Source organism: Neolamprologus multifasciatus, chromosome 11, assembly GCF_963576455.1.
Source record: "Neolamprologus multifasciatus chromosome 11, fNeoMul1.2, whole genome shotgun sequence".
NCBI lineage: Eukaryota > Metazoa > Chordata > Actinopteri > Cichliformes > Cichlidae > Neolamprologus > Neolamprologus multifasciatus.
The window spans coordinates 34845216-34871784 of NC_140449.1; the positions used below are offsets into that span (position 1 = coordinate 34845216).

A 26569-nucleotide genomic window follows, 5' to 3' on the forward strand; every position below is an offset into this window, starting at 1 on the left:
CCTGGAATTGATTGGTGGGCGGAGCCAAGGACGAGCTATCATTTGATGATTTCTGAACTCACTTCCTGTTATGCATCTGCAACTTTCAGCTTCTTCTTTCACATCTCTGCTCCTCGGTTAACCGCAGCGGGGTTTCCTCCTGGAGGCCAGAGGAAGTCAAGCTTCCCCATTTTTTTAAATTTAAGTTTCATTTTAATAAAAGCAGTTTTTAAAGCAATAGATCCTGTATCACTCTCAACACTGCTTAGTGTAGTCCAATCATCTTTATGCTCGCCTCCTTTGAGCCAATCAGCCTCCGCTCCTCACCCCGCTGAGTCACTCGAGCTCCGTCCAAGCCTCAGGGTTCACCTTCACCACCACCAGCGTCTGACTCTGATGGGCCACCAGCAGTCATCGGAGTCTAGTCACCAAATAGATTCATTAAAATAAATTTCTCTTTCTCAATAAATGTTCAATTCTTCTGAAATGTTCTCTTTATTGAAATAAAATACAAAACATGAGGTTGGTGTCACACGTTTGTGATGGTGTAAATAAATGTTTTAAGTCTGAAAGGGAGCAGGTGGAATTTATCACTTATTAAAGTTTATTAAGACGCACAAAGTACAAACAGGCTGTCTACAGCCTCATTAGCTGTAAGTATGTGCACATAATATAATAATAATAATAATAATGGTCGTATCCGGATGAGCAGAGTGGGAATCCTCTCTGTACATAATGTTTTTCCCCTCTGCTCATCCTGTGTTTTCTTCAGACAGCAGCAGCGTTTCCACTTATATCCTGTTGGCCAACAACGCCGGACGCCGTCGTCGGCACCGTGGGCCTCATCAACCTGGTCCTTGATTATCTGCATCCTTGATTTCATGCACTTCCTGACTCAGCCCTCCACATTTATCCAGGTTTGCTGGCTCTAAGGGAACTCTGGCTTGTGCCCATAAAAGGTTAATATGTAATAAGCTCAAATTTCAACAGCACAAAATGCAGTGAGTAGTTGATCCTTACACATCAAACTAAGACAACAGTCTGCTTTGGTGATGGGAGGGTCATCAGCCGTCTTTTGCTCTAATCTGAAAATCTTTGAATCTCTGCGGCTCACTGAGATCAGCAGACTTTGAGAGTATATAAATATGTGAAAGTGACAAATCTCTGTAACGTGTCCTACAGCATCACTGACCCCCGGTCCCGGCTGGTGACTGATGCTGTAAATAGTGAGCAGGTTGGGGTTTTTCACAGGAGTCAGGGGCAGAGCCAACAAACCGTGCACATCTCTTCTTCACAGCAAGTGTTTGTGCAGCATGTGGCAGACACTTCAACAAGTTCGAAGAAGCTGCACATCTCACCTTTGATGTAAGAGTGTTACAAGAAAAGGAGCCGTCCGCCTTCCTGTTCATGAGGTCATCTTTCACACACTTTAAAGAGTCACTTTGACTCACGAGCAGATAAACCAACACAGAAAGTCAGACAACGTTTTCGTTTTGACAGTATCAGAAACAGAAAGCTGCAGTTTTTTAGTTTTGCTCTCAGATAAATAAATTCAAATCTAGTCGGCTCAGCCGTCACAGACGAGTTCACGGTGAACAGGAGCTGAAGTTCAGGACCTGCTCCAGATTTGTTTCTTAAATGTAGTGGCTCTTTATTATTCGAGTGAAGTTTTACTAACTTAAATGGAAAATTAAAAATCTGAAGGAGAAATAAATCTGTGCATTCACAGAAATACGAGCTGGTAACTGAACAAACATGCAGACGTCTCTGTGTTTCTTGTACACACGTCGTGCTGGTCTTGCACATAGCAACAGTTTAGCAACCACATTTCCTCTCTCCACTTAAAGTCAAGATACGTGTGAAAACCACCAAACCCTCTATGCACAGTGACAGTGCATCTACTTACGCTACTTTCTCTGCTAACACAGGTCAGCAAGCGTATATGCAGGTATGAACACTCTACACTCATTGGCTGAAAGAAAAAAGAAAAGAAAGAAAGAAAATGATTTTAAAGCAGAGTTTTTTCTAATTAATATTTAATTCATTGCTTATATTCCTTTCTTATACATTTTATCCTCGTCTGCTGTTAGCTGCTGGTGTGAACTGCAGAAACACAGACGTTGGTGTGAGTTGAGTGACCATGAGGGAGATAGTCGGGACAACAAATGTCTGAAACAATATGTGAAACATCTGGAATCATGTCCTGCAGCTGTCGATGTTTGCTTCTGTCGTCTGCAGCTTTGTGCAACGCTGCTTCTGGGAGCATTTTTATTGGCTCTCTTCCACAGCATGTCTTGTTTGTATGTCTGTTTACAATAGTCTAGTATGAACGCCTGTTGGGTAGATTTTCATCTTCAGTAAAAGCTGTACGACCCATGAAAACACACTTAAATTGATGCCTTTTTCACATAAGCAGCGGGCAGATTGGGGTCCAATTCTGGTCCCCGAACCTTATGTTTGATGTAACTGTCGCATCTAGAAAGTGTTTTTTGGGCTCACCTAACGAGTCCGGGTTTGCTGATGACAGATAAACTCGTTTCGTGGGAAAAGAAAGTTTTTGTTTAACGTGTCAGAGGACTCAGATCTCATTCCCACGCTCTCTCTCTGCCAGTTTGTGTCTCTCGTCCAGGATGAACCCGTTACTGTCCGCCTGTCTCTGGCTGACTCTGAGCGTGTTAGTCTGCTGTGGTGAGTGAACTGCAACCAGAGCCTCAGATGTTATAAATTATATATAAATGTTATAAATGTGTCTTTGTGAATAGGAGATTTTTAAAAAAAAAGTGTTTGTTCTTTGTTTGCACAGTCATCCGTCGCTGTCACGCGGTCTCGCGGATTATTATTATTATTATTATTTTTTGTGCGCGTGCAACTTTCCATGTTTAGGCTATTTTTTTTTTTTTTCTGTTTTTTGTTCTTTTTTTTTTTTTCTGTTTTTTTAAAAACCTGCATTGTGTTCTGCGTCCTGATTGGCTGTGGACCGTTGTAATAAGTGTCTCCTGTGCAGTACAGAATGCGTTCCGCTTGTCAAACTTACATAAATCTTCGATCGCTTAAATAAAAGTTTGGGGTGGTGACTCTCATTTTAGATGAATGGTGTTCTCTGGGAGATTTAAGGGGAAGAAAAAAACAGCAAACGTAACATTCACACTGATGTTTGGCTTTTCAGATCAGTAATTACGGACTTTACTCAAAATGTTGCCCAAACCAAATAAGTTAAGTGTTTAGCTTTTTGTGTGTTATGTAATATTTATTATGACTCATTTGTTTTATATATAAGATATTGTTTATATTGTTTGCTTCTGTGTTTTGTGATTTCTTTCTTTTTTTGGGGTCAATTTAGTCTTAATATTGGGGTGGTGACTGCACTGTATGTTTGTAAGTTTTCTCCACCAAACACAACAATGTCGATGAAACGTTTTGCAGCGTCAGAGCCTCCTGCGGCTGACTTTGATTCTATAATACTGGACTTATTTGTTTCTACGAAGGTTTGAACTTTGAGAGTTTAAACAAGAGAGAAAAGTGTGTAAATGTTCATGCCTGTCTTAAACAGTCTTAACACGTCTATAACAATTGGAAAAAAATAAAGTTGGCTGCTTCGCGGATTTCGCTGGTTATTAATGGGATGTCCTGATGTGACGCAGGTCACGGCCTCGCCTTCAAACCGAAAGCAAAACTGACAGCCTTTTTTTTTCTGACCAATTAGCTCCAAACATCCACAGACTTCAGACTGTTCACATGACCTTTATTTTCCAAAGCTGTTAAAAAGCTTCATACTAATTAAATAAAATATTAACCCAGAGTAATACAATATTTAATAATATTTATTACATATACAGAATGAATTATAATTGGGTTGTTTTATAAAGGGTGTGTATTCAATTCAATTCAATTTCAATTTTATTTATATAGCGCCAAATCACAACAAATGTCGCCTCAAGGCGCTTCATAGATACAGAGAAAAGCCCAACAATCATATGACCCCCTATGAGCAGCACTTTGGCGACAGTGGGAAGGAAAAACTCCCTTTTAACAGGAAGAAACCTCCGGCAGAACCAGGCTCAGGGAGGGGCGGGGCCATCTGCTGTGATTGGCTGGGGTGAGAGAAGGAAGACAGGATAAAGACATGCTGTGGAAGAGAGACAGAGATTAATAACAGATATGATTCAATACAGAGAGGTCTGTTAATACATAGTGAGTGAGAAAGGTGACTGGAAAGGAAAAACTCAATGCATCATGGGAATCCCCCGGCAGCCTACGTCTATTGCAGCATAACTAAGGGAGGATTCAGGGTCACCTGGTCCAGCCCTAACTATATGCTTTAGCAAAAAGGAAAGTTTGAAGCCTAATCTTAAAAGTAGAGATAGTGTCTGTCTCCTGAATCCAAACTGGAAGCTGGTTCCACAGAAGAGGGGCCTGAAAACTGAAGGCTCTGCCTCCCATTCTACTTTTAAATACTCTAGGAACAACAAGTAGGCCTGCAGAGCGGGAGCGAAGTGCTCTAATAGGGTGATATGGTACTACAAGGTCATTAAGATAAGATCCTGATTATTTAAGACCTTGTATGTGAGGAGCAGGATTTTGAATTCAATTCTGGATTTAACAGGAAGCCAATGAAGGGAAGCCAAAACAGGAGAAATATGCTCTCTCTTTCTAGTCCCTGTCAGTACTCTTGCTGCAGCATTTTGGATTAGCTGAAGGCTTTTCAGTGAGTTTTTTGGACATCCTGATAATAATGAATTGCAGTAGTCCAGCCTGGAAGTAATAAATGCATGAACTAGTTTTTCAGCGTCACTCTGAGACAGGATATTTCTAATTTTAGAGATGTTGCGCAAATGGAAGAACGCAGTCTTACATATTTGTTTAATATGTGCGTTGAAGGACATATCCTGGTCAAAAATGACTCCAAGGTTCCTCACAGTGTTACTGGAGGCCAAGGTAATGCCATCCAGAGTAAGAATCTGGTTAGATACCATATTTCTAAGCTTTTCAGCGCCGAGTACAATGACCTCAGTTTTATCTGAGTTAAGAAGCAGAAAGTTTCTTAACTCAGAGATTGGCCTATAATTAGCTAAGACTGCTGGGTCTAGAGATGACTTTTTGAGTAAAGGTTTAACTGCAGCCACCTTGAAGGCCTGTGGTACATAGCCGATTATTAGAGATAGGTTGATCATATATAAGATCGAAGAATTAATCAATGGCAGGACTTCTTTGAGCAGTTTTGTAGGAATGGGGTCTAAAAGACACGTTGATGGTTTGGAGGAAGTAATTATTGAAGTTAACTCAGAAAGATCGATTGGAGAAAAGGAGTCTAACTTAACATCAATGGTACTAAGAGTAGCTGTAGATAATATTACATCTGTGGGATGATTATTAGTAATTTTTTCTCTAATGATAAAAATTTTATTTGTGAAGAAGTTCATGAAGTCATCACTAGTTAACGTTAAAGGGATGGTTGGCTCAAAAGAGCTCTGACTTTTTGTCAGCCTGGCTACAGTGCTGAAGAGAAACCTGGGGTTGTTCTTATTTTCTTCAATCAGTGATGAGTAGTAAGCTGTTCTGGCTTTGCGGAGGGCTTTCTTATAGAGCAACAAACTATTTCTCCAGGCTAAATGATGATCCTCTAAATTTGTGACACGCCATTTCCTCTCCAGATTACGAGTCATCTGCTTTAGGGTACGTGTTTGAGAATTATACCACGGGGTCAGGTACTTCTGATTAGAGACCTGAGTTTTCACTGGAGCTACAGTATCCAGAGTCGTACGTAGTGATGTGTATGTGTATGTCAGCCAACTTCTGTCAGCTTACGTGCTTTTTATTTTGTTTCTGCTGAATTTCTATCACAGAAAACAGTGAAAAAGAAGATTATGACCTCACAGAGTTTAACTGGACCGACTATAGTGACTTCAACTGGACCGACTATAGTGACTTCAACTTGATGGACCTTGACAACAGCCATGACTATATCGAATTCAGCACTGACCTTGTCCACACTTCTTTTAAAGGTAACAGCAGCGCACTAACACAGCACAGACACTTTGTCTATTATTGGTACTTTGGTACTGATGCCAGTATCTGTGCTTTCTCCTGTCTTTTAGAGGATGAGTCCAATTTCAGGAACAAGGTGAGAAATCCTGTTTTTTTTTGTTTTTTAGATGTGTCAGTAAAGGACAGATTTATAGTATTTAACTTAAAACAAGAAAATATTTATTTATTGAATCTGCTTTTCTGTATTTTCCGTCACATACTGTCTGTCACTCTAACACAGCCACAGTTTCAAAGTCAGTGTGTGCAAAACAAATCCTGATCACACATGATGGCATCATGAGTCACAAAAGAAGCTGCTAACATACAACATTTCACCTTTTTTGTGCCGGATAAACATGCATGTATGTGTGTCTGTGTCGTTCACTCTCTCAGGCCTCAGGGATTGGTCAGCTGAAGCTCGTGTTCCTGCTGGGATTGGCTGTCCTTCAGATGTGGAATTGACAAAGATCATGGTGACGATAACACGGTCATCAATGATTCGTTTTAGTTAAAATTACATCACAACATAATGTCACGTTATGCTGTAATGACACAGAACCGAAAATGGAACAAAAACCAACATCATCCACTTATCGGCTAAAACTGTAATAAAATATCTGCAGACAAAAAAAACCAAACCAACAAACCTTCTTTGACAACATTTGATTCATGGAATCATTGTTTGCAGTTCCTCTATCCGGTCGTTAAGTCTGACATCACTAGCCGTGTCTGGGCCTAAACTCCGCTGCAGGTCCATATATCAAACGATCACTGTGGCATTACTGAGAGTTGAAAAACTGTCTAAAGTCTTTTATCTTTAATAAAATGATCAGCGTTCTGCTCCACCAGGTGTAACAATTGAGTTTAACATCCAGGCATCCATGAAAACGGAATTTATGACATTTAACGGAGTTAGAAGTTAGCAGGAAGTTAGCTCGCTAGCTTAAATACTAAATACAATATAGCATGTCCTGACTGCGAGGTTTTGGAAACAAATTCAAACGTACAGCTCTGTTATCACTTCCAACATAAATGAAGACAGAAAACTAAACAGCAGTGACGTTTGTAGGGTTACTGAAGTTTGGCTAGCTGCTATATAATGATGTGCTACGTGACCGCTAGCGACACAGCTATGTTAGCATAATATAAACAAGCTAACTTTTTTTCCACTCGATAAAAGTTAACGTGAGTGTTCTCGGTGGTCAGGAACAAATGTAATCGCATGGCAGGATGCTGTAAAAGGACCAAACTTCAGCAGGAGAACAACTGAGATAATCCATCCACAATACGAGCTTAGTCATTCATATACTGCTGCATGGGCTGGGCTGTAGTTACATCCTAAGGTTTAAAAACTGAGCTTAAATAAATGATTAGTGGTAATAAAAGCCGAGGGAGGTCAACAGTGATCACTGACTGTTTTAGGAGCTTTCTGAGATTAAATAGAAGAAAATACAAAACATTAAACATGTTAACAACACAAAAGCATATTAAACGCAGACTACTTTAGGCCCGGAAGTAGGATTCGTCACGTCATCACTTAACGACCGGATAGGTCACTAGTGCATCTTTCTACGGTCACGACTTCTTTCATCTTATTATGAAAGCTGAGTTCTTCTCAGGTTCAGTTTCGTATATTTGTGTTTTAGATTTTTAACTAAATGAGAAATTTAGTTAGAAAAGAATGTTTGAATAAAAACGCACACTGATAAAAATATTTGCTGTGACTATTTAATGATTACTTCATGCAGCTGATTTTAATCAGCTTTGGTCCTTCACAGAAACTCTTTACTAAAATATTTGATTTATTCATTACAATCTGTGCAATCTTCTCTTTAGGTAGTGCTATTTATTACCCATATTTACTTCTTTACAAGGAAAATATACATCTTTCAATACAAAACTATCATAATTAAAGTCAAAGGAGCTTGCAAAGAAAAGCTCCTTTATCATAATTAAAATTTTAATCATTGGATCTGCCTCTGAAATGCCTCGATGCATTTGTATAAATCATTTAAAGCGCAGCAACGTGAAAGACTTGAATAGTGACATCAGAACTCCACAAGTAAGAAAACAAAGGTGTACATAGTTATTAATCCGAATGATGTTTAAGCGTTCACATTATTGTTATCCTGCTTCACGTTTTTGTCAAGTTATCTGGTGCTTCTGTACAGTAGGAGTTTTTAGGGATGATGTAACTCAACAGGTTTTTTTTAGAAACTCTGCAGAGGCAGGATCACAATCAAAATCTTAGCATACTGTACGTAAAAGGTCAAATGAGTGCATTCATGAGGCTAAGTGCTCCTCCTTTGATTGGAATCATGTCTGTGCCACTTTGTATCTGTGGGTTTGTGATGTTGTTACGTTCCCCTAAAAGGGTCCAGGCAATGAGGGGGGAAGTAACAAAAAGTGTCCAGGTCAGAAAAAGGAGTCAAGGAGGCAAAAGGGTTAAATTAAATAGTTTTATTAAAGTAGCTCAACTAAAAGAGACGGACAAGCCGCTATCACCATTTAAGGAAACAAACACAACTCAAGCGTTGGTCAATAAAGTAAAAAGTAAGTCAAAAAGAGAGCAGCTCACTAACTGCAACCACACAAACACATAGCTCACCAGCTGCAAACACACAAACACACAGCTCACTAGCTGCAACCACACTAATGGCACTCTGGCCCAGGGCTCACCTTTACCTGGGCTTAAATACTTTTAATTACTGACGAGAGTCAGCTGCACAAAAGAAAGGTGGCAGCTAAGGCAGGAGAGATGGTCGGACACGCCCACACAGACAACTTCAGGAGGCGGCCCTGCTAGGGCCGTAACAATGTTCACATCAGTTTGAATTTCGAGCACAGATGGTGTCTAAACATCTAGTTTTGTGGGTATAAAACACTGATAAAGTACTGACACTGTAAACTCTGCAGCTTTTACATCCCCAACCCCCTATTTTTTTTTTGTGTGTGTGTGTGTGTGTGTGTGTGTGTGTGTGTGTGTGTGTGTGTTTGTCAAACTTAAATGTTTCAGATCATCAAAGAAATTTAAATATTAACAAAGAAAACAGAAAATGCAGTTTATAAAAGAGGCAGTTTATTATTCAGGGGGAAAAAATAATCAATATCCAAACAGTCAATCTGCCCAAAAAAGAGTACTCCGAACCGAGGGGATTGCACTACCAGAAGGAAACATTGCAGACACTGAGGATGCCTACGAGTACCTGGGAATCCCACAGGAAAATAGGAACCATGAACAGGCTGCTAGGAAAGCTGCAACCACCAAGTACCTGCAGAGGGTCAGGCAAGTCCTGAGGAGTCAGCTGAACGGTAAGAACAAGATCTATCAAGACTTATGACCTGCCAGTCATCAGATACAGCAGATCTAGGCTCAGGGAGGGGAACTAGTTTTTCAGCGTCACTCTGAGACAGGATATTTCTAACTTTAGAGATGTTGCACAAATGGAAGAAAGCAGTCTTACATATTTGTTTAATATGTGCGTTGAAGGACATGTCCTGGTCAAAAATGACTCCAAGTTTCCTCACAGTGTTACTGGAGGCCAAGGTAATGCCATCCAGAGTAAGAATCTGCTTAGATACCATATTTCTAAGCTTTTCAGCGCCGAGTACAATAACCTCAGTTTGATCTGAATTAAGAAGCAGAAAGTTAGCAGCCATCCAGGTTTAAGGCTTTATGTCTTTAAGACATTCCTGCAGTTTAACTCATTGGTGTGTGTTATCTGGCTTCATGGACAGATAGAGCTGGGTGTCATCTGCATAGCAGTGTAAATGTATGCTATGTCTTCTAATGATGCTGCCATGCACAAACTGGAGTCTATTAGATAGATATGATACAAACCACTGCAGTGCAGTACCTGTAATACCTACAGCATGTTTTAATCGCTCTAATAGGATATTATGGTCGACAGTATCGAACGCTGCACTGAGGTCTAGCAGGACAAGCACAGAGATGAGTCCACTGTCAGAGGCCATAAGAAGATCATTTGTAACCTTCACTAAAGCTGTTTCTGTGCTGTGATGAACTCTGAAACCTGACTGAAACTCTTCAAATAAACCATTCCTCTGCAGATGATGAGTTAGCTGTTTGACAACTACTCTTTCAAGCATGTTTGATATGAAAGGAAGGTTGGAGATTGGCCTATAATTGACCATAAGGAACAAGTAGAAGTCAGCTCTACTATGTTTTAGTACAGTGTGTTCTTCAGGCATTAGACTCATCAGCAAAATGAAAGTGGGATTTCAAAGCCTTTCAAAGCCACAGCAAGACTTTTACCATCTTGAGGCTTTTAAGCAGGCGACTTTCATTTCCCTGCAGACACAACGAAAGCAGAAGTGAAAGTTGTCAAATGTGCAACAGTTTTTGGTGGTTTTATTTTATTGGCTTGTTTTTTGAGCATAATTGTCTATGTTGTCTTCACATAACTGCGTGATGAATTTAGAGGCTGCATAAATGGCTATAAGCTAAATATGGACTTTTACTTCTTCTTTTTTTCAGTAAAAGCCTGAAGCTGGAAATCAGCCAAAAAGGTCAAATTTATTACAAGGAAATCAAACCATATCAAATGTATGAGTCTGTATATTACACCAGAGTCTTGATGCATCTCAATCATCCAGATAAGTAAATCTCCAAAAGTTGATTCTGTTCATCTGGACGTAGCGTTTCGTGGGAGAAACGTTTCGTCATCATCCAGGTGACTTCTTCAGTCTCAGCTGACTGCAGGTTTCAATCTTATAAACACTACATTTGCACAATGACTGAAACCAGCCCACTGAAGGAACAATGGGCTGGGAGCTCAGTTCTTTAATCTTAATTATGCAAATTCTCATGACCATTGATCAACAACGCATATGGATCAGTACTTAAAGGTCTGACTCTCATCATCCACTGGAGCATAAACTGGGTGTCATCAGGACGCTACAACACAGAGCAAGCACCATCCCCACTGACACAGCGGCCGGGGAGGCAGAAGAACATCACATCAAGAGGCCCTGAGTAAATGTGGTTATCCCAGCTGGACGTCTGTCAAAGCTGGGAAGGCGCCAAAAGAAAGCTCCAGCCGATCCAGGAGAGAAGGACAACCGCTGCCTAAGCGAAAACCTGTAGTGATGTGTCAGGAGTATCGGAGCAGTTGAGACGCATTTTTTCTAAACACCGGGTCTCTGTGGTTTTCAAACCCCAAAACACGCTGCGCCAAAAACTGGTCCACCCCAAGGATCGGGTCCCCCGACACAAACAGAGTAACTTAGTGTACGCTGTTAAGTGCAGGAGGATTTATACATCGGGGAAACCAAACAACCTCTGGCTACAACACAGAAGAGCCACCTTGTCAGGCCAGGACTCTGCAGTCTATTCACACCTACAGGCCAGTGGACACTCTTTCAATGATGAGGATGTAACATCCTGGACAGGGAGGAACGCTGGTTTGAGGGCGGAGCCAAGGAGGCCATTTACATGAAAAGGGAAAGACCATCTCTGAATCGAGGAGGGGCCTAAGGGTCCATCTTTCGCCATCTTACATGCTGTGATTGCAGCCATTCCCCAACTCTCTGTGAATGGGACTCATGGACATTGATCAGAGGTTGTTGATCAATGGTCATGAGAATTTGCATAATTATGATGAAGGAACTGACCTCCCAGCCCATTGTTCCTTCAGTGGGCTGGTTTCAGTCATTATGCAAATAGCATAGAATAGAATTCAACTTTATTGTTATTGCACATGTCACAATTACAAGGCAACGAAATGCAGTTTGCATTCATCCAGAAAGTGCTTTAGCAATAAAATAGATATACCATATTTTCCGCACTATAAGGCGCACTGTTGAAGACTGGGTCTGTTTTCATACATAAGGTGTACCGTATTATAAGGCGCATTAAGACAAACAAAACAGTCAGATAACTTGACCTTATTAAGCTCATTCACATTAACTCTTAACACTGTTAAGCTGTAACACATTAAATATTGAAAAATACACTTACTTTTGCCAGTACATTCAACTTCCACAATTCCATCAAATTCTTTACCTTCCGTGTCCGAGTTACGGTAAACAGCTGGGCAATTTCGGTATCAACGATGCCCGGATCCCTCTCACGCCAGATTAAAAGGCATTTAAAGTGCATTCAGCAAAATAAAACAATCAGATGAGTTAAACATCATTCATCATTATCTGAATCAGTCTCGTTGCGGTTATTTAGCTGTTCAGTGATTATTCCAGCCTTCGTGAAAGCTCGGACGACACTTGAGACTGATACCTTAGCCCAAGCATCCACGATCCATTGACAGATAGCGGCGTAACTCGCTCGGCGTTGCCTCCCTGTCTTGGTGAATGTGTGTTCGCCTTCTGTCATCCAATGCTTCCACGCAGCTTGTAATTTAACTTTGAACGACCAATATCTAGTGGTTGGAGTTCTTTGGTTACTCCACCCGGAATGACGGTAAGCTCCGAATTAGTTTGCTTCACTTGGGTTTGGACAGCCTCGGTGAGATGGGCGCGCATGGAGTCGTAGATCAAAGGAGACGGAGATTTGTGGAAAAAGCCATCCGGTCTCTTGACATAAACTTCCCTCAGCCTTTCGGTGATCTTATTCTGGCAGTGCGTGCGGAAAATGGCCAACTTTTCTTTGTAATCGTTTGGCAGTTGCTGTGAGACAGTAGTTCTTGTGCGGATTGAGAGATTATGCATTTTCATAAAACTTAAGCACCAAGAATGTCCCCCTCAAAAGTTGTTGATCTGCATGTCACGTGCTGCCGCTGTTGCCTTGAGTCGAATAGAGACTTTAGAGACACTTCTGCCTGCTGTTCTCTGTTCAATAACCCACTGTTCAATTTTGTCCTCTAACTGCGGCCATCGCGCCTTGTTCCCTCGGAAACTCCTTTTGGTCTTCCTTACTTGTTTTAGGTCATCTTCTTGCTTCCTCCACTTGCGTACCATCGACTCATTAATGCCGAATTGTCTCGCAGCTGCTCTATTTCCATTTTCTGCTGCATAACTGATTGCTCGGAGTTTAAAATCCGCTTCGTAAGCGTGTCTCTTCGCGGGTGCCATTTTGAAGTCGTTATACACACACAACACGGTAATGTTGTGTTGAAGCACAGTACGTATTACTCCGCGAGGCTCATGGCAACAGTAACCGTAATGCTCCGAAAAGTGGCACTAAAAATTTTTTTTGAAAGATTTTTGCGCATCGTGTAGCACATAACATCAGTTCGAGGTCAGTGAGCACAAACCAAAGTTCATACATAAGGCGCACTGTCGATTTTTGTGAAGATTTAAGGATTTTATGTGCATCTTATAGTGCGGTAAATATGATATTACAGAAATGGGTCTGTTATAGGTATGAGGGTACAAAATATGGGTCTATTATGGGTATGTTAAAATGTACACGGTATGAAGGTATGTTATGAATATGCAATAACTAGTACAGGCTAGTGGGTGTACAAGCTGTGAAGAGAATATAAATATGAAAACTATACAGAAATATAGTTATATAAATATAGAAAAAGTACTGTTTATAAGGTCGGGGAAACCTGCAGTCAGCAGAGAGTCACCTGGATGATGACGAAACGTTTCTCCCACTGAAAACGTCCAGATGAACAGAATCCACTTTTGGAGATTACACCGGAGTATTATTGCTACATTAAGAAAATAAAAACTATTTTTGATCATTTTGAGAATAAAATTTAAATTTTACAATTAAAGTTGAAACGCATTACGTTTGCTGTAATCTCTATGAAATGCCTTGTTAGGATGGGTCAGTGAAACAAATGTATCAACTGTATTATGATATACCACATCCTCTTTTTTTTCCTTTGTGTGCATCTCCTCTTCTGAATTGTGTTTTTCTGTCTGAGCAGACTCAGCTTTTTCAGCGTCCTTATACTCATCAACACACTGTGTTTATCAGCTAAAGAAACCATTTCACTCACTCAGAGGGTATAGAAGGGTCTTGAAACAACAACTGTAATCTTGAAATTTTGCCTTTATTCTCGAAATGATTAATAATATGTTTCCCTAATCCTCCTTGGAAGTATATTCAGTCTGTCTGCATGTAAAAAGCCGACAGACTGAACTGATGAGGAAGTGAAAAAGTCACTTCCCCTTTGTCATCTTGTTAAAATAGATGCAATTTGGCACCTCTGGCCCCAACTTATCTTTCTTAAACCATCCTCACCAGAGAAGCAGGTTCAGCTTCTCTCCTCTTTAAGGAGGTTGTGCGACCATATCACTTCATAGTCCATAGAGCTGCTCACGGTAACTTTCTTTCACTGCACCCGCCTGCACGGAGAAAGATGCAAAAAGCTGTTGTGAAAGGTTCAGTCCTCTAACGTGTTGAGTTAATGTATTCTTTGAAGAATATAACGGCTGGGTTTTTATGTGGTAGAAATCTGCTGCGAATTATTGTGGTGAACTACATGTTTGCAATAATTCAAATGGTTTGGGTTCATGTCGATGTTGTTTTGGACAGTTTAAATGTGTGAATACACTCAAATCACTTTTTTCCTTTAAGTCATTGTCAGTGTCTCATTTTGAGTGGAGGTTTTTTCTTCTCTAAGTTGAGTTACCACTACGATCCTGACTGAACCCAACAAGAGCAGATTCCAGATATTTGGTTTTTATTCGACTTTAGATGACAGATTACTCAGTTAAAAAGGGTGACAAAAGCAATGCAGTCCACTAGGGATGCACCGATACCACTTTTTTGGAAACGAGTACGAGTACGAGTACTTGCATTTCAGTACTCGCCGATACCGATACAGAGTACTTAATAAAAACATGATTTCAATTTACAGGTAACAGCTTTAGTCCTATAATTTAACAAAAACAAACAAGGGACTAGTTTGGAATTAAGAACATTTATTTAAAATGAAAAGCATGTTGTATGCAACATATTACAGAATAAATAATTATAAAAAACAAAATTTAATTTTAAATTTGTTCGTCTGTTTCTCTGTTTAGAAGTCTCACTAGCACAGTCACAGCTGGGATGACATCAGAGGCTAGTGCGTCGTAGCTGCTCACTTTTTTAGTTAGTTCCTCAAAGGGGGCGAGGATGGCAACAGTCGTCTCCATAAGAGCCCATTGGTGAGCGGTGAGATAGTCAGCGAGTTCGTGCTCGGACACGCCCAGCACTCGCTTTTGCTCAATGAGGGACTGGAGCATGTAATACGTGCTGTTCCAGCGCGTCTGTACGTCCTGCTGCAGTCTCTTTATTGGCTGGTTGAGCTGTCCCTGAATGTCCTCGAGGCGGGAGTAGGCTGAGGCGGAGTGTTTAAAATGCCCAACTATTTTCCGTCCCACTGCTGTAGCATCAGCTATGCTCCTCTGTGCTAATAAGCGTGGGTAAATAAGCGTGGGTAAACTCTTTGTACTCGTTGTCGTGTTGGGATTTTGGTGCTTGATTAAATCACTTGTGTTAAATGCGCTACCTTTAGAGCCTCTGGACAATTTCGCTGAGCACAATTTGCAGTCCGCCTTTGTTTTCGCGTCTTCGTTCACTTTGAAATAGTTCCACACGGCTGACTTGTCTCGCCTCGCCTTCTCCCAGCTCTTAACTGCAGCCGGGGCCTGGGGGCGGGCACTCGGGGCCTGGGGGCGGGCACTCGGGGCCTGGAGGCGGGCACTCGGCGCCTGTGATTAACCCCTTACATGCCGCTCAAACATAGACAGGTCTCAGACCGTGGTATCGGTCCCCGGTATTGGGGGACTTTTAACGAGTACGACTACTTTAGAAAATGTGGTATCGAGGCTGATACCCGATACCGGTATCGGGTATCGGTGCATCCCTACAGTCCACTGAAATGGCTCGATGAAGTCCATGCCAATGCACTCAAACGGGATCTCCATTAACGGCAGTATAGCACAAAGGTGCATTTGGGATGGCCGGCTGGTTAACCAGCTGACACCATCGGCACACATACTTGCTGACACTTTCGCGTGATGGCGCCTGTGTTTGGCTTTGCCGCTGCAGGTTGCAGTTTGCAACATGGCAAACTGAACCTCCCCCACCCTCATTCAGATCTGGCGTTTGGAACTATTTTGGTTTTCATGTGACGTATGACCCTGAAGGTAAGCGCGTCATGGACTAAAGTAAAACAGTATGTCGGATGTGCCACCAATGCTCAATTACATGGGTGGGAACTAGTGTGTTAGCGCAGTTAGCTCGTTAACGCGTTGACGCCGTCCAGCCCCACGCACGTTAACGGAGATTTGCCGTGTTGTGGTGTTAACGTCATTTCAGATTAACGCTGACAGCACTAGTGGGAACACAACGAATATGACTGCACATTTACTCCGACATCATCCTGGTGCAAAGACAAGTGGAAGCAGACAAAAACAACAAGCAGGCATGCTACAAACTTTACCCGAGTCATTTAGACAGCCGTTAGCACATGATTCTCCTTATGGGGACCTGATATGTTTAATATGCTGCTGAGAATATAGCCCAGAAGAAGCGTATAGTAGAGCTTTTATTTTGGAAAGAGACATTTCTCTGTAATAAACTCTCTTTTCCAAAGATGAGGGATTTCTCCATCAGATAGATTTATTATTTATTACTTTGTTGTTTCAGCAACATTAAATTTAAAAACTGTACGTTTGAGTTAAAATTAGGGATGGGTATCGTTTAGGTTTTATCCGATACCGGTGCCAAACCGGTACTTTTGAAACGGTGCCGGTGCTTAAACGGTGCTCAAACCGGTGCTTAAAGAATGGAAAACACAAAATTGGTCCAAAACCCTCTCATGTTCAGCTGTTTTTTTGTAAAAAGATAACAATGTTAGTCTTTTCTGCAGCTATAGGGCATATATGGTATCACTCTGGGCTGGAAGCAGTGCTTAAACAATGGAAAAAACACAAACTTTGTCCAAAAACCTCTCATGTTTAGCTGTTTTCCTCTTTTTCTTTGGTCATTTTAGCCTTTTTGGCCAGGGTGAAGGGAGTATCTGCCATCAAACAAGAAGACAGCCGCATGTAGCTATGATGGTGTTTGCTAGTTCACCTTACATACATTAATTTAATAACGCGGTTAGCTTACTCAACGTAAATTACACACGAACAACATTAAGCTACTCACGCAGAGAAGAACGGCTGCTGCTGCCATCATCATTTCTGCTACACTGGCAGGGCTAGGTTCATCGGATTTAAAGTGTGACCTCCTTTGACAGTATCAGCTTAAAGCACTTGTTGCAGCTGCTGAGTTTGCATCTTTTGCTGTGAAGTACAGCCAGACTTTTGACCGCTTCGCCTTGGGCATTTTTAATCTGTAGCTCTGCTCTAAAAGAACGTACGTACCTGGACCCGCCTACTATCCTCGAAACGTAAAATGATTGGCTAGAATCTAAAGTGTATCATTCCATACCAGTTGGTGGCGGTAATGCACCTTTCAGTTGTTTGCCAACCGCCAATAGAAATGTAAGGAAGAAGAAAGTGTATCACAGCTCAGGAAAAAAAAGCACCGAAATAAAGCACCGAAATAAAGCACCGAAATAAAGCACCGAAATGCGCGCTGCTTTTCGGTCTGGTTACTACCGTTTATGTCAGAACCGGTGCCATGATGGCACCGGATACCGGTACCCATCCCTAGTTAAAATATATATTTATAATTTTAATAAATTACAAATTAAAAAGGCATGAACATTTTTTTGTATCGAAAAAATATCGAACCGTGAATTTTGTGTATCGTTGCACCCCTAGTCATTATGTTCATGAAGAATGGTGCGGATGCTGTTCAACATTTTTTTAACCTCAGGTTTTCTTTTTCCATTTCACTAGCAGGGACCACTTCCTTGGTAACGATGGGCAATGAGGGATGAGGAAGTGTGATTAGTGCTGCGGTTTGGGGAAGGCCTTGAAGGGGACTGGCGACGGCTCTCGGGCTGGGCAGATCCCCCTGTACTAACGAGAAAGGGAGGAAAGGAAGAGAGGCGAGGAGAGGAGAAGAGAGGAAAGAAAAAAGGGGGGGCAGGGTGGGGCATGAAAATGAGAACAGCGGGTGTTGGAGAAGGGTTTTTATAGCCTGAGGCCAGACGTGAACGAGGAGTGGTCCCGCTCCTGAAATTCAGATGATATCTCCACTTCTTGAACGTTTGTGCGGAACACAGACATGAGTGAGTGCATGTGCCAGAGGTGGATCTCACTGAAGTCATCTGCAAAAAACTTCTTGATCACTATGGGTGGAAATATCTGTATCATCCTCTCAATGCCTCGGAGCAAAGCTGTGAGAAAGCCTTGTTCTGTTTTCAATATCAACAAATTCACAGACCTTCAGGTTCTCAGTGCGCACTGTGTCAATGTGGAAATACTGATAGATTTTGAACATGATGATCTTAATGTCAACGTCTATTGTGTCTAGCCCATGATAATCACAGTTATTCAACAGGTGTGCTGGGCATGCCACACCAATCAGATCCTTGTTCTGACGTAACCTCTTTAAAGGCAAACACATTCTTTCCTCCTTCATCTAATTCCTCCAAAGTTTGTGTTGCAGTTGTCTCCAGTAAACGCGACGCATTTTTCAGACAATTGGTTTTTGCCAGTGTCTCAGTGAGGTAATGTGCAATGGTTTCTGCCATCTCATTTGACCTCAACTAATTTTGTTTGCACGTCACCATTCTTCCAGTCAAAGTAACGAATTATGATTGGAAATATTTTCTCTGCCGTCTGTAGAAATGCTACAGTACTGATTTCATTAGCTTCACGAATGACTTCCTCCAAATGTGGAGCTATCACACCATTAGCAGTAACTTCAGTCTTGGTGCTGATGAACCTTTGAGGTGTGTAAGAGTCTGGAAATGCTTTTATTATTTTTTTTAGCAGCACACTACTGCTATCCATGGATCTGCTATTGTGATGCTTCACAGTATGAAATGCCAATGGAGCCTCTGCTGCAGACACAGCAGCATCCTCGTTTTCCCAAGTGCAACAAAGAACTCAACTTACTAGATGAATTTTCGCCTCACACAGCCTTTTTATGTTTTTCTGTGTCCATGTGAGCAACAAGATCTCCGGCACTTTTGTTAGACACACAAATGTGCCAGCTCTGCACACTGTGCGCTCCGCCTCGATTTATTCCAACCAGGACAGTATGTGGGAAATTTGTTTTGCAGTTCATCTAAAACAAAAAAAAAAGTGCACTGGCGCTTTGGCATTTTTAAACATCATCATCATGCTGCACACTGTCTGTCTGTGAGCGCAGAACAACGACTCACAAAGCAGCAGCTCGGGGATGACGTCACACATATGGGTCCTCTGTAGGCCTATAGCAGGGGTCGCAACCTTTCTGATGGCGAGTGCATCTAAAATTTCCTCAGAGGTCAGTGTGCCATATGATTGCATTAGCAACAAATTTAATAACGCTCTATATTAACAGTTACACACTATATAGAACCACTTTATAGAATTATATTTGTTCGCAGATGTTGGCAGCTATCAGCGAATAGTTATCAGCTATTTTGAAACATAAAAAATAAAAAGACACTTTTTATCCATAACAGCAAATGAACTGTACAACAGAAAATACAAATGCTATTTATGGTCTCCTCACAACGATGATAAGAGAAATAAACTGAGCCAATATGGCATGTTTGTTAGTACACTCTGATCTCTGCTCTCCGAGTGTCCAGCATTCAGACCTGAGGACTCGTGAGAGAAAATCTGCTCACACAGATACACACAGTCGGGGGGTGATACAAACTGATTTTGCTGTTTGTATGCATAGGGGTGAATATTTCCTGTTCTGACATCAGCTGGGGGGGGGGGGGCTGCTGTGTGAGGACTACCTGCCGCCTGTGAGCTCTTTGGCACGGGCGAGGTGCCCACGGCAGCACCCGCTGCTTGATGAGAGTAAGAGTGATACATGCTTTCACGTTAAAAAGTTGTCATAAGTCTCCAATAACACCAGAAAAAGTCACCAGATTTGTCGCCAGAGGGCTATATGACCTCCTCAACATGTCCTGAAGTTCTCCAGAGGCTGGTAATGAACTAATCATGTGATTCAGGTGTGTTGACCCAGGGTGAGATCTAAAACCTGCAGGACACCGGCCCTCGAGGCATGGAGTTCCCCACCCCTGTTTTAAACAGCTGCTTCTATCTGTCCTCTCTGTCCAATGTTCACATTTTGGACAGAGAGGACAGATGGTTTGAAAGAGGAGTGAAAGAAGCATCTATGTCCACTGTGAGCGACCATCTTTGAACAGAGGCGGTGGTTTACGACACCAACTCTCTGCCATCTATAATCCAGTTTTGAGATCTTTCCCAGACGCCTTAACGCCCACTCACATCCTGGGCCATCTGACCTCAGGAATTCGCATGATAGGGTGGGGCCAGGTTTCACAATGAGCTCACCTGAAACTCTGGCTGATTGTGACCCACACCCAGTTTCACACCTCGGCTTATGTGGGATCTGTGACTCTCCACCATTTGACCTTAGAACTGAAGAAGCTTCTCGGATGAAGGTGAAACGTCTTCAAGCAACTTAAAGAAGTCCAGACGCTTTTCTTTGCAAGCTCCTTAGACTTTCTATGACAATGTTTGTATACTTATTAAAGGTATCATTTTTAGGCATGTCAAGTGTACACCACTTTGTTTTCAGCTGGGAGTTGTTCTGAAAGTGCCATATAAATAAATTCCTTGCTTGCTTACGTTATGCAAATGTACTGTTGTTGAGATTGGATACTTCTAAAGTTCATTACTTGCTTCTTTCACGTCGCTCCTCAGTGGCCTCATCTAAAAAAAACAAACCTGTTGGGCCTGACTCACAAAGCTGAGGCTTGTTAAAAGCTGCAAGTTCGCTCTTGTTTGGAGAGTTTCTATTTGAAGACTCCCCGCTCTCTCTCTCTTTCAATCAGTTTGTGTCTCTCGTCCAGGATGAATGTGTTGCTCTCCGTCTCTCTCTGGCTTGCTCTGATCATGTTGTCCTGTTGTGGTGAGTGACCTATGACCTTTCACATATCTGTTTTAATTAACAGACTAAACCTGCTTTTGCACTCAATGGTCTGATATTGATCGAGAGATTCATGAAGGTTTTATCGTCTCTCAGAAGAAGTGTGTTGCAGTCTTTCAGTTACAGGTTGAAGAGTTATTGTGAATTTTTCATTTGGCTTATAGACTAAAATTGTTAAACAACACTGTAATCCACGACATCTCTTTATAAACCGCTTGTGGACTCGCCCTTGAACTGAAAGCATAAGCGACTTGCTCCATGATGCTCACGGTTGTTGACGTCTTTCTCTAAAAATATGTCGTAGTGAACCAGGTCATTTCAAGGCACTGATCTACTTTATTTGACATGTTGTTGGCATTAAGGATAACATTTGTTAAAAAAAATAAATAAAAAATCTAATGACCGCATAATCTATCTGCATTAAAACTAAATTTTTGTCATGAAATAAAAAAATATTTCTGAACAAAAAGTCATATTTTAGCAGGCTGCACTGCAAAATGTGTGTATGAGTGTATTCATGGAACTAAGTGTTCTTCTTTGTAGTCAAGAAACTTTGCATCTGTGGGTTTGGAATTAGAGTGCAGACATGAAGAAAACAGGAAATGAGGTGGCTAAGATATAGCTATGTGGGTATAACATGCAAACACTGTGAAATCATGCAGCCTAGTCATACAGTGCATCCAGAAAGTATTCACAGTGCTTCACAGGCCTGTCTGTGAATGTCCTTGAGGTGCTCAGAGTCCAGGCTTAAACATGAGTTAGCATCTGAAGTTGGCCTGCAGGAATGCTCGCCATCCAACCTGTTAGAACTTGAGAAGTTCTGCAAAGAGGAATTCTGCCCCAAACTGCCATGTGTCAACTTTTGAGGTGAAAAATGATTTTAATATTTTTCAAATAAGACTTCAACATAACAATACGCATGAATATATATTGCAGCAGGTAAAATAAGTGTTGAACTCTAAATGGTGCGACTGACATGAAATTCTCACCAGATGTTGGTAACAACCGATCCACACAAGCAAAGAAATGAAACCATTAGATGTACATAAGTCATGTGTGATGATGAGAAATGAGACGGGGAAAAAGTATTGAACACATGAAAAATGAGAGGTGCAAAAACCAGTGACCACTGATCAGTTACCATTGATCATTGATCAACAGCTACTGATCAATAACCATGAGTACCATTCACAGAGAGTTGGTCAATGGCTGCAATCACAGCATTGTAAGATGGTGACAGATGGACCCTTAGGCCCCCTCCTCGATTCAGAGATGGTCTTTCCCTTTTCACATAAATGGCCTCCTTGACTCCGCCCTCAAACCAGCGTTCCTCCTTGTCCAGGATGTTACATCCTCCCGGCACTTAACAGCGTAAGCTATGTTACTCTGTTTGCAATTTTTCCGCACTGTTTTGGGGTTTAAAAGCCACGGAGACGCGATGTTTAGAAAAAAGGCGTCTCAGCTGTTCCAATAATCCGGACACATGAGGCAGCACTACAGGTTTTTGCTCAGGCAGCAGTTGTCCTTCTCTCCTGGATCACCTGGAGCTTTCTTTAAGTGCCTTCCCAGCTTTGACAAACGTCCACAGAATGATTTCCTTGTTTAACAAAACTCCTTCACAACATCTAACCGAGCGAAGAACACTTTCAGAGGCACATGACTGTCAAAATCTACACCCAGAAGGCAACTTCTGTGCTTGTTTGTGCTTTGGTATGAACCTTCCAGATCCCTCAGGTCATCTGGATCCGGTCTTTTATCAGCTCCCAGAGTCAGAACCAGACACGGAGAAGCTGCATTCAGCTTTTATGCTCCTTCTATCTGGAACAAACTCCCAGAAAGCCTCAGATCAGCTGAAACACTCAGTTTATTTAAATCCAGGTTTAAGACTCAGCTGTTCTCAGCTGCATTTGAATAAAACACCAAATCCACACTTTTAAGCTTAAATGTCAAAACTTACATTTTAACTACTGATTTTATCTGTTTTGATTTTTGATTTTATATAGTTTTGTTTGTTTGTTTGTTTGTTTGTTTGTTTGTTTGTTTGTTAGTTTGCTTGTTTTTTTTTTGTTTCCGTTTTGTTTCTAATATATCTGTAAAGCACTTTGAATCACCTTGTTGTTGAATTGTGCTATACAAATAAACTTGCCTTGCCTTTGGTTATAGCATCGTTCCATCAGGTCATTATATTGTTTCTATTTAATTTTCATCACCAGGCAACAGTGAGGAGGGCTCTCCCAATACAAGAATGTCTGATAACCCGGGGAATAGCACTAGCACTAGCACTGAGTATGAGTACAGTGACTACGGTAACGTCAGAGCACCTGCACAGACACTTTGTTTAGTAACACGAGTATTACTGAGCTGTACTCACAGCAGCTTCTGTGCTTTCTTGTGTCTTTTTAGATAATGAGCTCGGCCTCCCTAGCAAGGTGAGTCGTCTTTTTTTTCAGACGTATTGGTAAAGGACCAATTTGCAATATTTAACTTAAAGCTTCCTTTCCTTCTTTTGTCACATACTGTACGTCATGTAATAACGATCAGATTAAACACAGCCAAACTGTACGTGTGTTTAACATCAGAAAACACAGATTTTTTTATGTTTGTGCTTAAATTTGTATTTTTTAAACTTCAAATGTTAATATTGGAGATAATTAGTAAAAAAAAATCCGACTTTATATTCAGGAGGTTTTAATTTCTGACAGTTTACTTCAACTTTGACTTCAACAATCCTAAAACTAAGCACAGCTAAGCAGAGATCAGCCATCAGTGTTTAGTCGACTTTTATTTTTCCGACGTTACTTCAAAACTACAAGTAGAGCTGGCGTGTACGCCCGTCACTCACTTTTTAGTTGGTCTAACTTTCCTGCAGACGCTTGATAAACAAACATGAAAGTTGTTGTGTTTCTTCCCGTCTGCATGTTTGTGGTTTTGTGTCACGTATGTGAGGAACACCTGAACTCAAACACAAGCCTGTGAGCTTAAAGAGATGCGTGCATCCATGCGTGTAACACGTGTCTCCATAATCAGAGATAAAGTTGTAGAACGATGATGTGGAGCACCTTTGAGCTTTTATCATCTCAATATGGTGAAAATATCTGAGTGATGTTCGCGTCATTGAATCTGTGCTGTGAAGAATAAAGGAAGCTGTGAAGGAAATAAGGATTCTGATGTGGTACCAGCACGCCATCTGTAACAAACTCATCACTTATGTTGATGACACTGACTTATTTTTATCTGACGACAGAATTTTAATGACATTACAATCCATGAATGTTGGCAGCATCACCCACAAAAGAAGCGTCATCAGAAAATTCCAGCATTTTTAACCTTTGAGTTTGGGCGTGCATGGCTGCCAGTGGCCAGTTCAAGTTTACTGAGTATAAAAACAACAAAGTTTATGGCGTGAAATTTGTGCCAGAAGAACATTTCTGCATGTGTGTTTGTGTCATATCAGTCAAATAACTATTTGACCTCTGTGTGACCTCTCTCAGGCCTCAGGGATTGGTCAGCTGAAACTGCTGCCTCTGCTGGGATTGGCTGTCCTTCAAATCTGGAACTGACTGTGGGCGGAGCAACGGCAGAGATCAAAGTGATGATAAGACGGCCATCAGTGAAACACTGTGTGAAAATGCAACAAAAAACGACGTTAGCTTGCTACCTGTGATGAAAACTGTAATAAAACGTGGAGAAAAGAAAAGCTTTTGACGTTTTCATTTGTGAAGTGATTGTTTGTTTGTTTTGGATCAGCTCTGACCTGAATTATGTTAGCGTGCCTAACAATTATCAGCACTTACTTCTCAACTTCTTTGAAAATATTTTGCATAAAACCAGGTGAATTAAAGCTTGATCGAGTGTCTTCAGATGTTAGACTTGGCAGTAAAATTAAAGCGTTATTTAAAAGGCCGTAAAACCACAGCCAATCTTCTTTTCCTGCAGTGACAAACGAAGCAGAAATGAAAGTTGTTGGATGCGCTGTGCTGTGTCCGTGTTGGTCGTCAGAGCTGAAAGGAACAAAAACACTGCAAGTTTAACGGCTCTGTAGGAAAAAGGAAAGAGCAGCTGTTAGTCTGTCCAGCCTCGTGTTAGAAATCATCGTTGCTCTTCACAGGTGATATTTCCTGAAAACTGAACTTCCTTCAAATGTTGTTGTTGTTTTTTACGGTTACTTTATGAAGCTAATTTGTAACCATGTTTTATTGTTGTACAAATCTGCTTCATGGACACTCGTTACCGAAATATTTGTTTTATTTTATAAAGAAAATACAATTTTCTATTAAAGTCAAGCCATAAATCAAACATTTCTAACCAAGAAAATATATTCACCTTTTATTTAATCAAATATAAGTACAGGGTAAGTGTCAAAGAGCAACCAGAGGCTCCGTACAAAGTTATGAGCGTCTAAGAGTAAGTGAGTCAAACACAGCAGAGCTCCTGCAGCCGCTCAGCACCACAGAGACTCTGGATCGTTCAAGCTCAGACATGTTCAAATAGTTTTGGTAAATTGTCCAAAGAAATTATGTCACTCAGCAGGTTTACCGGTTTTGTTTTGTTTTTTAGAAACGCTGCATAAGCAGGAGGAGAAGGTGGGTGCAGCCCCTCGGCCGGCTTCCAAGAAAACTTCTTTACTTAGAAGAACGTGGACGTTTGATTCAATTCAGCTTTATTCATGTCGCTCCAAATCACAGCAATAACAGTCGCCTCAAAGTGCTTCACATTATAAGGTAAAGCTGTTAACACTGGAGGAGAGCAGCTGTCCCTATAGTCAAAACACTAACGGTAAGACACCCCCCCCCCGCCTCGCCTCGCTCTGATCACGGCGTCCTGCTGTGGTGAGTTAGTTCTCACTCCCTAAGCGTAATATTTGACGCTGGGTGACAAATCGTCAACATTTTACGCTTTTGCGGAAGGTCACCTTTCGCGTTCCTCATGAAAGCGAAAGGTGACGACCACGGGTCACGACCACGGGACGTGACAAAACGTCGGTATACTACGCCCCGGGAGTGAGAACGGGCTGGTTTGTCCCCCCTGGTTTTATTTGTTGTTGTTATGTGTGCGTGTGCGTGTTTAAGTCACAGTATTTTTTTTCTGATGTAAATGAAAAATCACTGAACTGTTACGAACAAATTCAGCTCTTTTTATGTTTGAAATCATGAAAATAATTAGAAAAACAGTCCTAATGTTGTGTGTGACACATGGCTTACACGAAGAGCAGAGTCAGTGAAATAAACACATTAAACTTGCTCCATAGAGGAAGGTCACACCTGGAATCGTCACGGTTCTGGGTCAGTTTCAACCCAGTATTTTGAGTTCCTTATGTTTTGGTTTATTCTGCATGTTGGAGTGTTTTGGGGTTGTCTGGTGTTTTGATTATTTGTGATATATTATATTACTGTGATTCTGGTTCAGGGTTTTTGTTCGCAGGTTTAGTTCTGTGTCCTGTCTGCGTCCTCGTGTAGTAATCTCTTGTTTCCTGTTTTATTGTGAAGGTCTGCGTCTCATGTGAGTGTGTTCAGTTTTACCTCTTGTCTCGTCTTGTTGATTACTCCCAGCTGTGTGTAATCTCCTTGTGTTTCTCTGAGTGTATTTAAGTCGCGTCTTCTGTCTTTGTAGTTGCTGGTCCGTCTG

At 41.3% G+C, this 26569-nt stretch overlaps 1 protein-coding gene and 1 long non-coding RNA gene across 2 annotated transcripts; both read left to right on the forward strand.

Annotated features, from left to right (window-relative positions):
- Window positions 1–1667: 1667 nt before the first annotated feature.
- Window positions 1668–8568, forward strand: LOC146509147 (uncharacterized). Its single transcript, XM_085178363.1, has 5 exons — window positions 1668–1927; window positions 2591–2667; window positions 5823–5981; window positions 6075–6100; window positions 6397–8568. Exons 2-5 carry the CDS (start codon window positions 2610–2612, stop codon window positions 6463–6465), a joined length of 312 nt encoding a protein of 103 aa, XP_085034489.1. The 5' UTR covers window positions 1668–1927; window positions 2591–2609; the 3' UTR covers window positions 6466–8568.
- Window positions 8569–20736: 12168 nt separating this feature from the next.
- LOC146509148 (uncharacterized) lies at window positions 20737–24655 on the forward strand. The gene is made up of 4 exons (XR_014876979.1): window positions 20737–20926; window positions 23158–23250; window positions 23348–23373; window positions 24436–24655. It is a non-coding gene; the product is annotated as an uncharacterized LOC146509148 (long non-coding RNA).
- Window positions 24656–26569: the final 1914 nt, after the last annotated feature.

Excerpts from the sequence above, each read along its gene's own strand:
- LOC146509147 (XM_085178363.1), top strand. The coding sequence starts at position 2,610 with ATGAACCCGTTACTGTCCGCCTGTCTCTGGCTGACTCTGAGCGTGTTA. Across the intron at positions 2,668-5,822 it reads GAGCGTGTTAGTCTGCTGTG|AAAACAGTGAAAAAGAAGAT; the intron begins GTGAGTGAACTG and ends TTTCTATCACAG. Across the intron at positions 5,982-6,074 it reads TGTCCACACTTCTTTTAAAG|AGGATGAGTCCAATTTCAGG; the intron begins GTAACAGCAGCG and ends CCTGTCTTTTAG.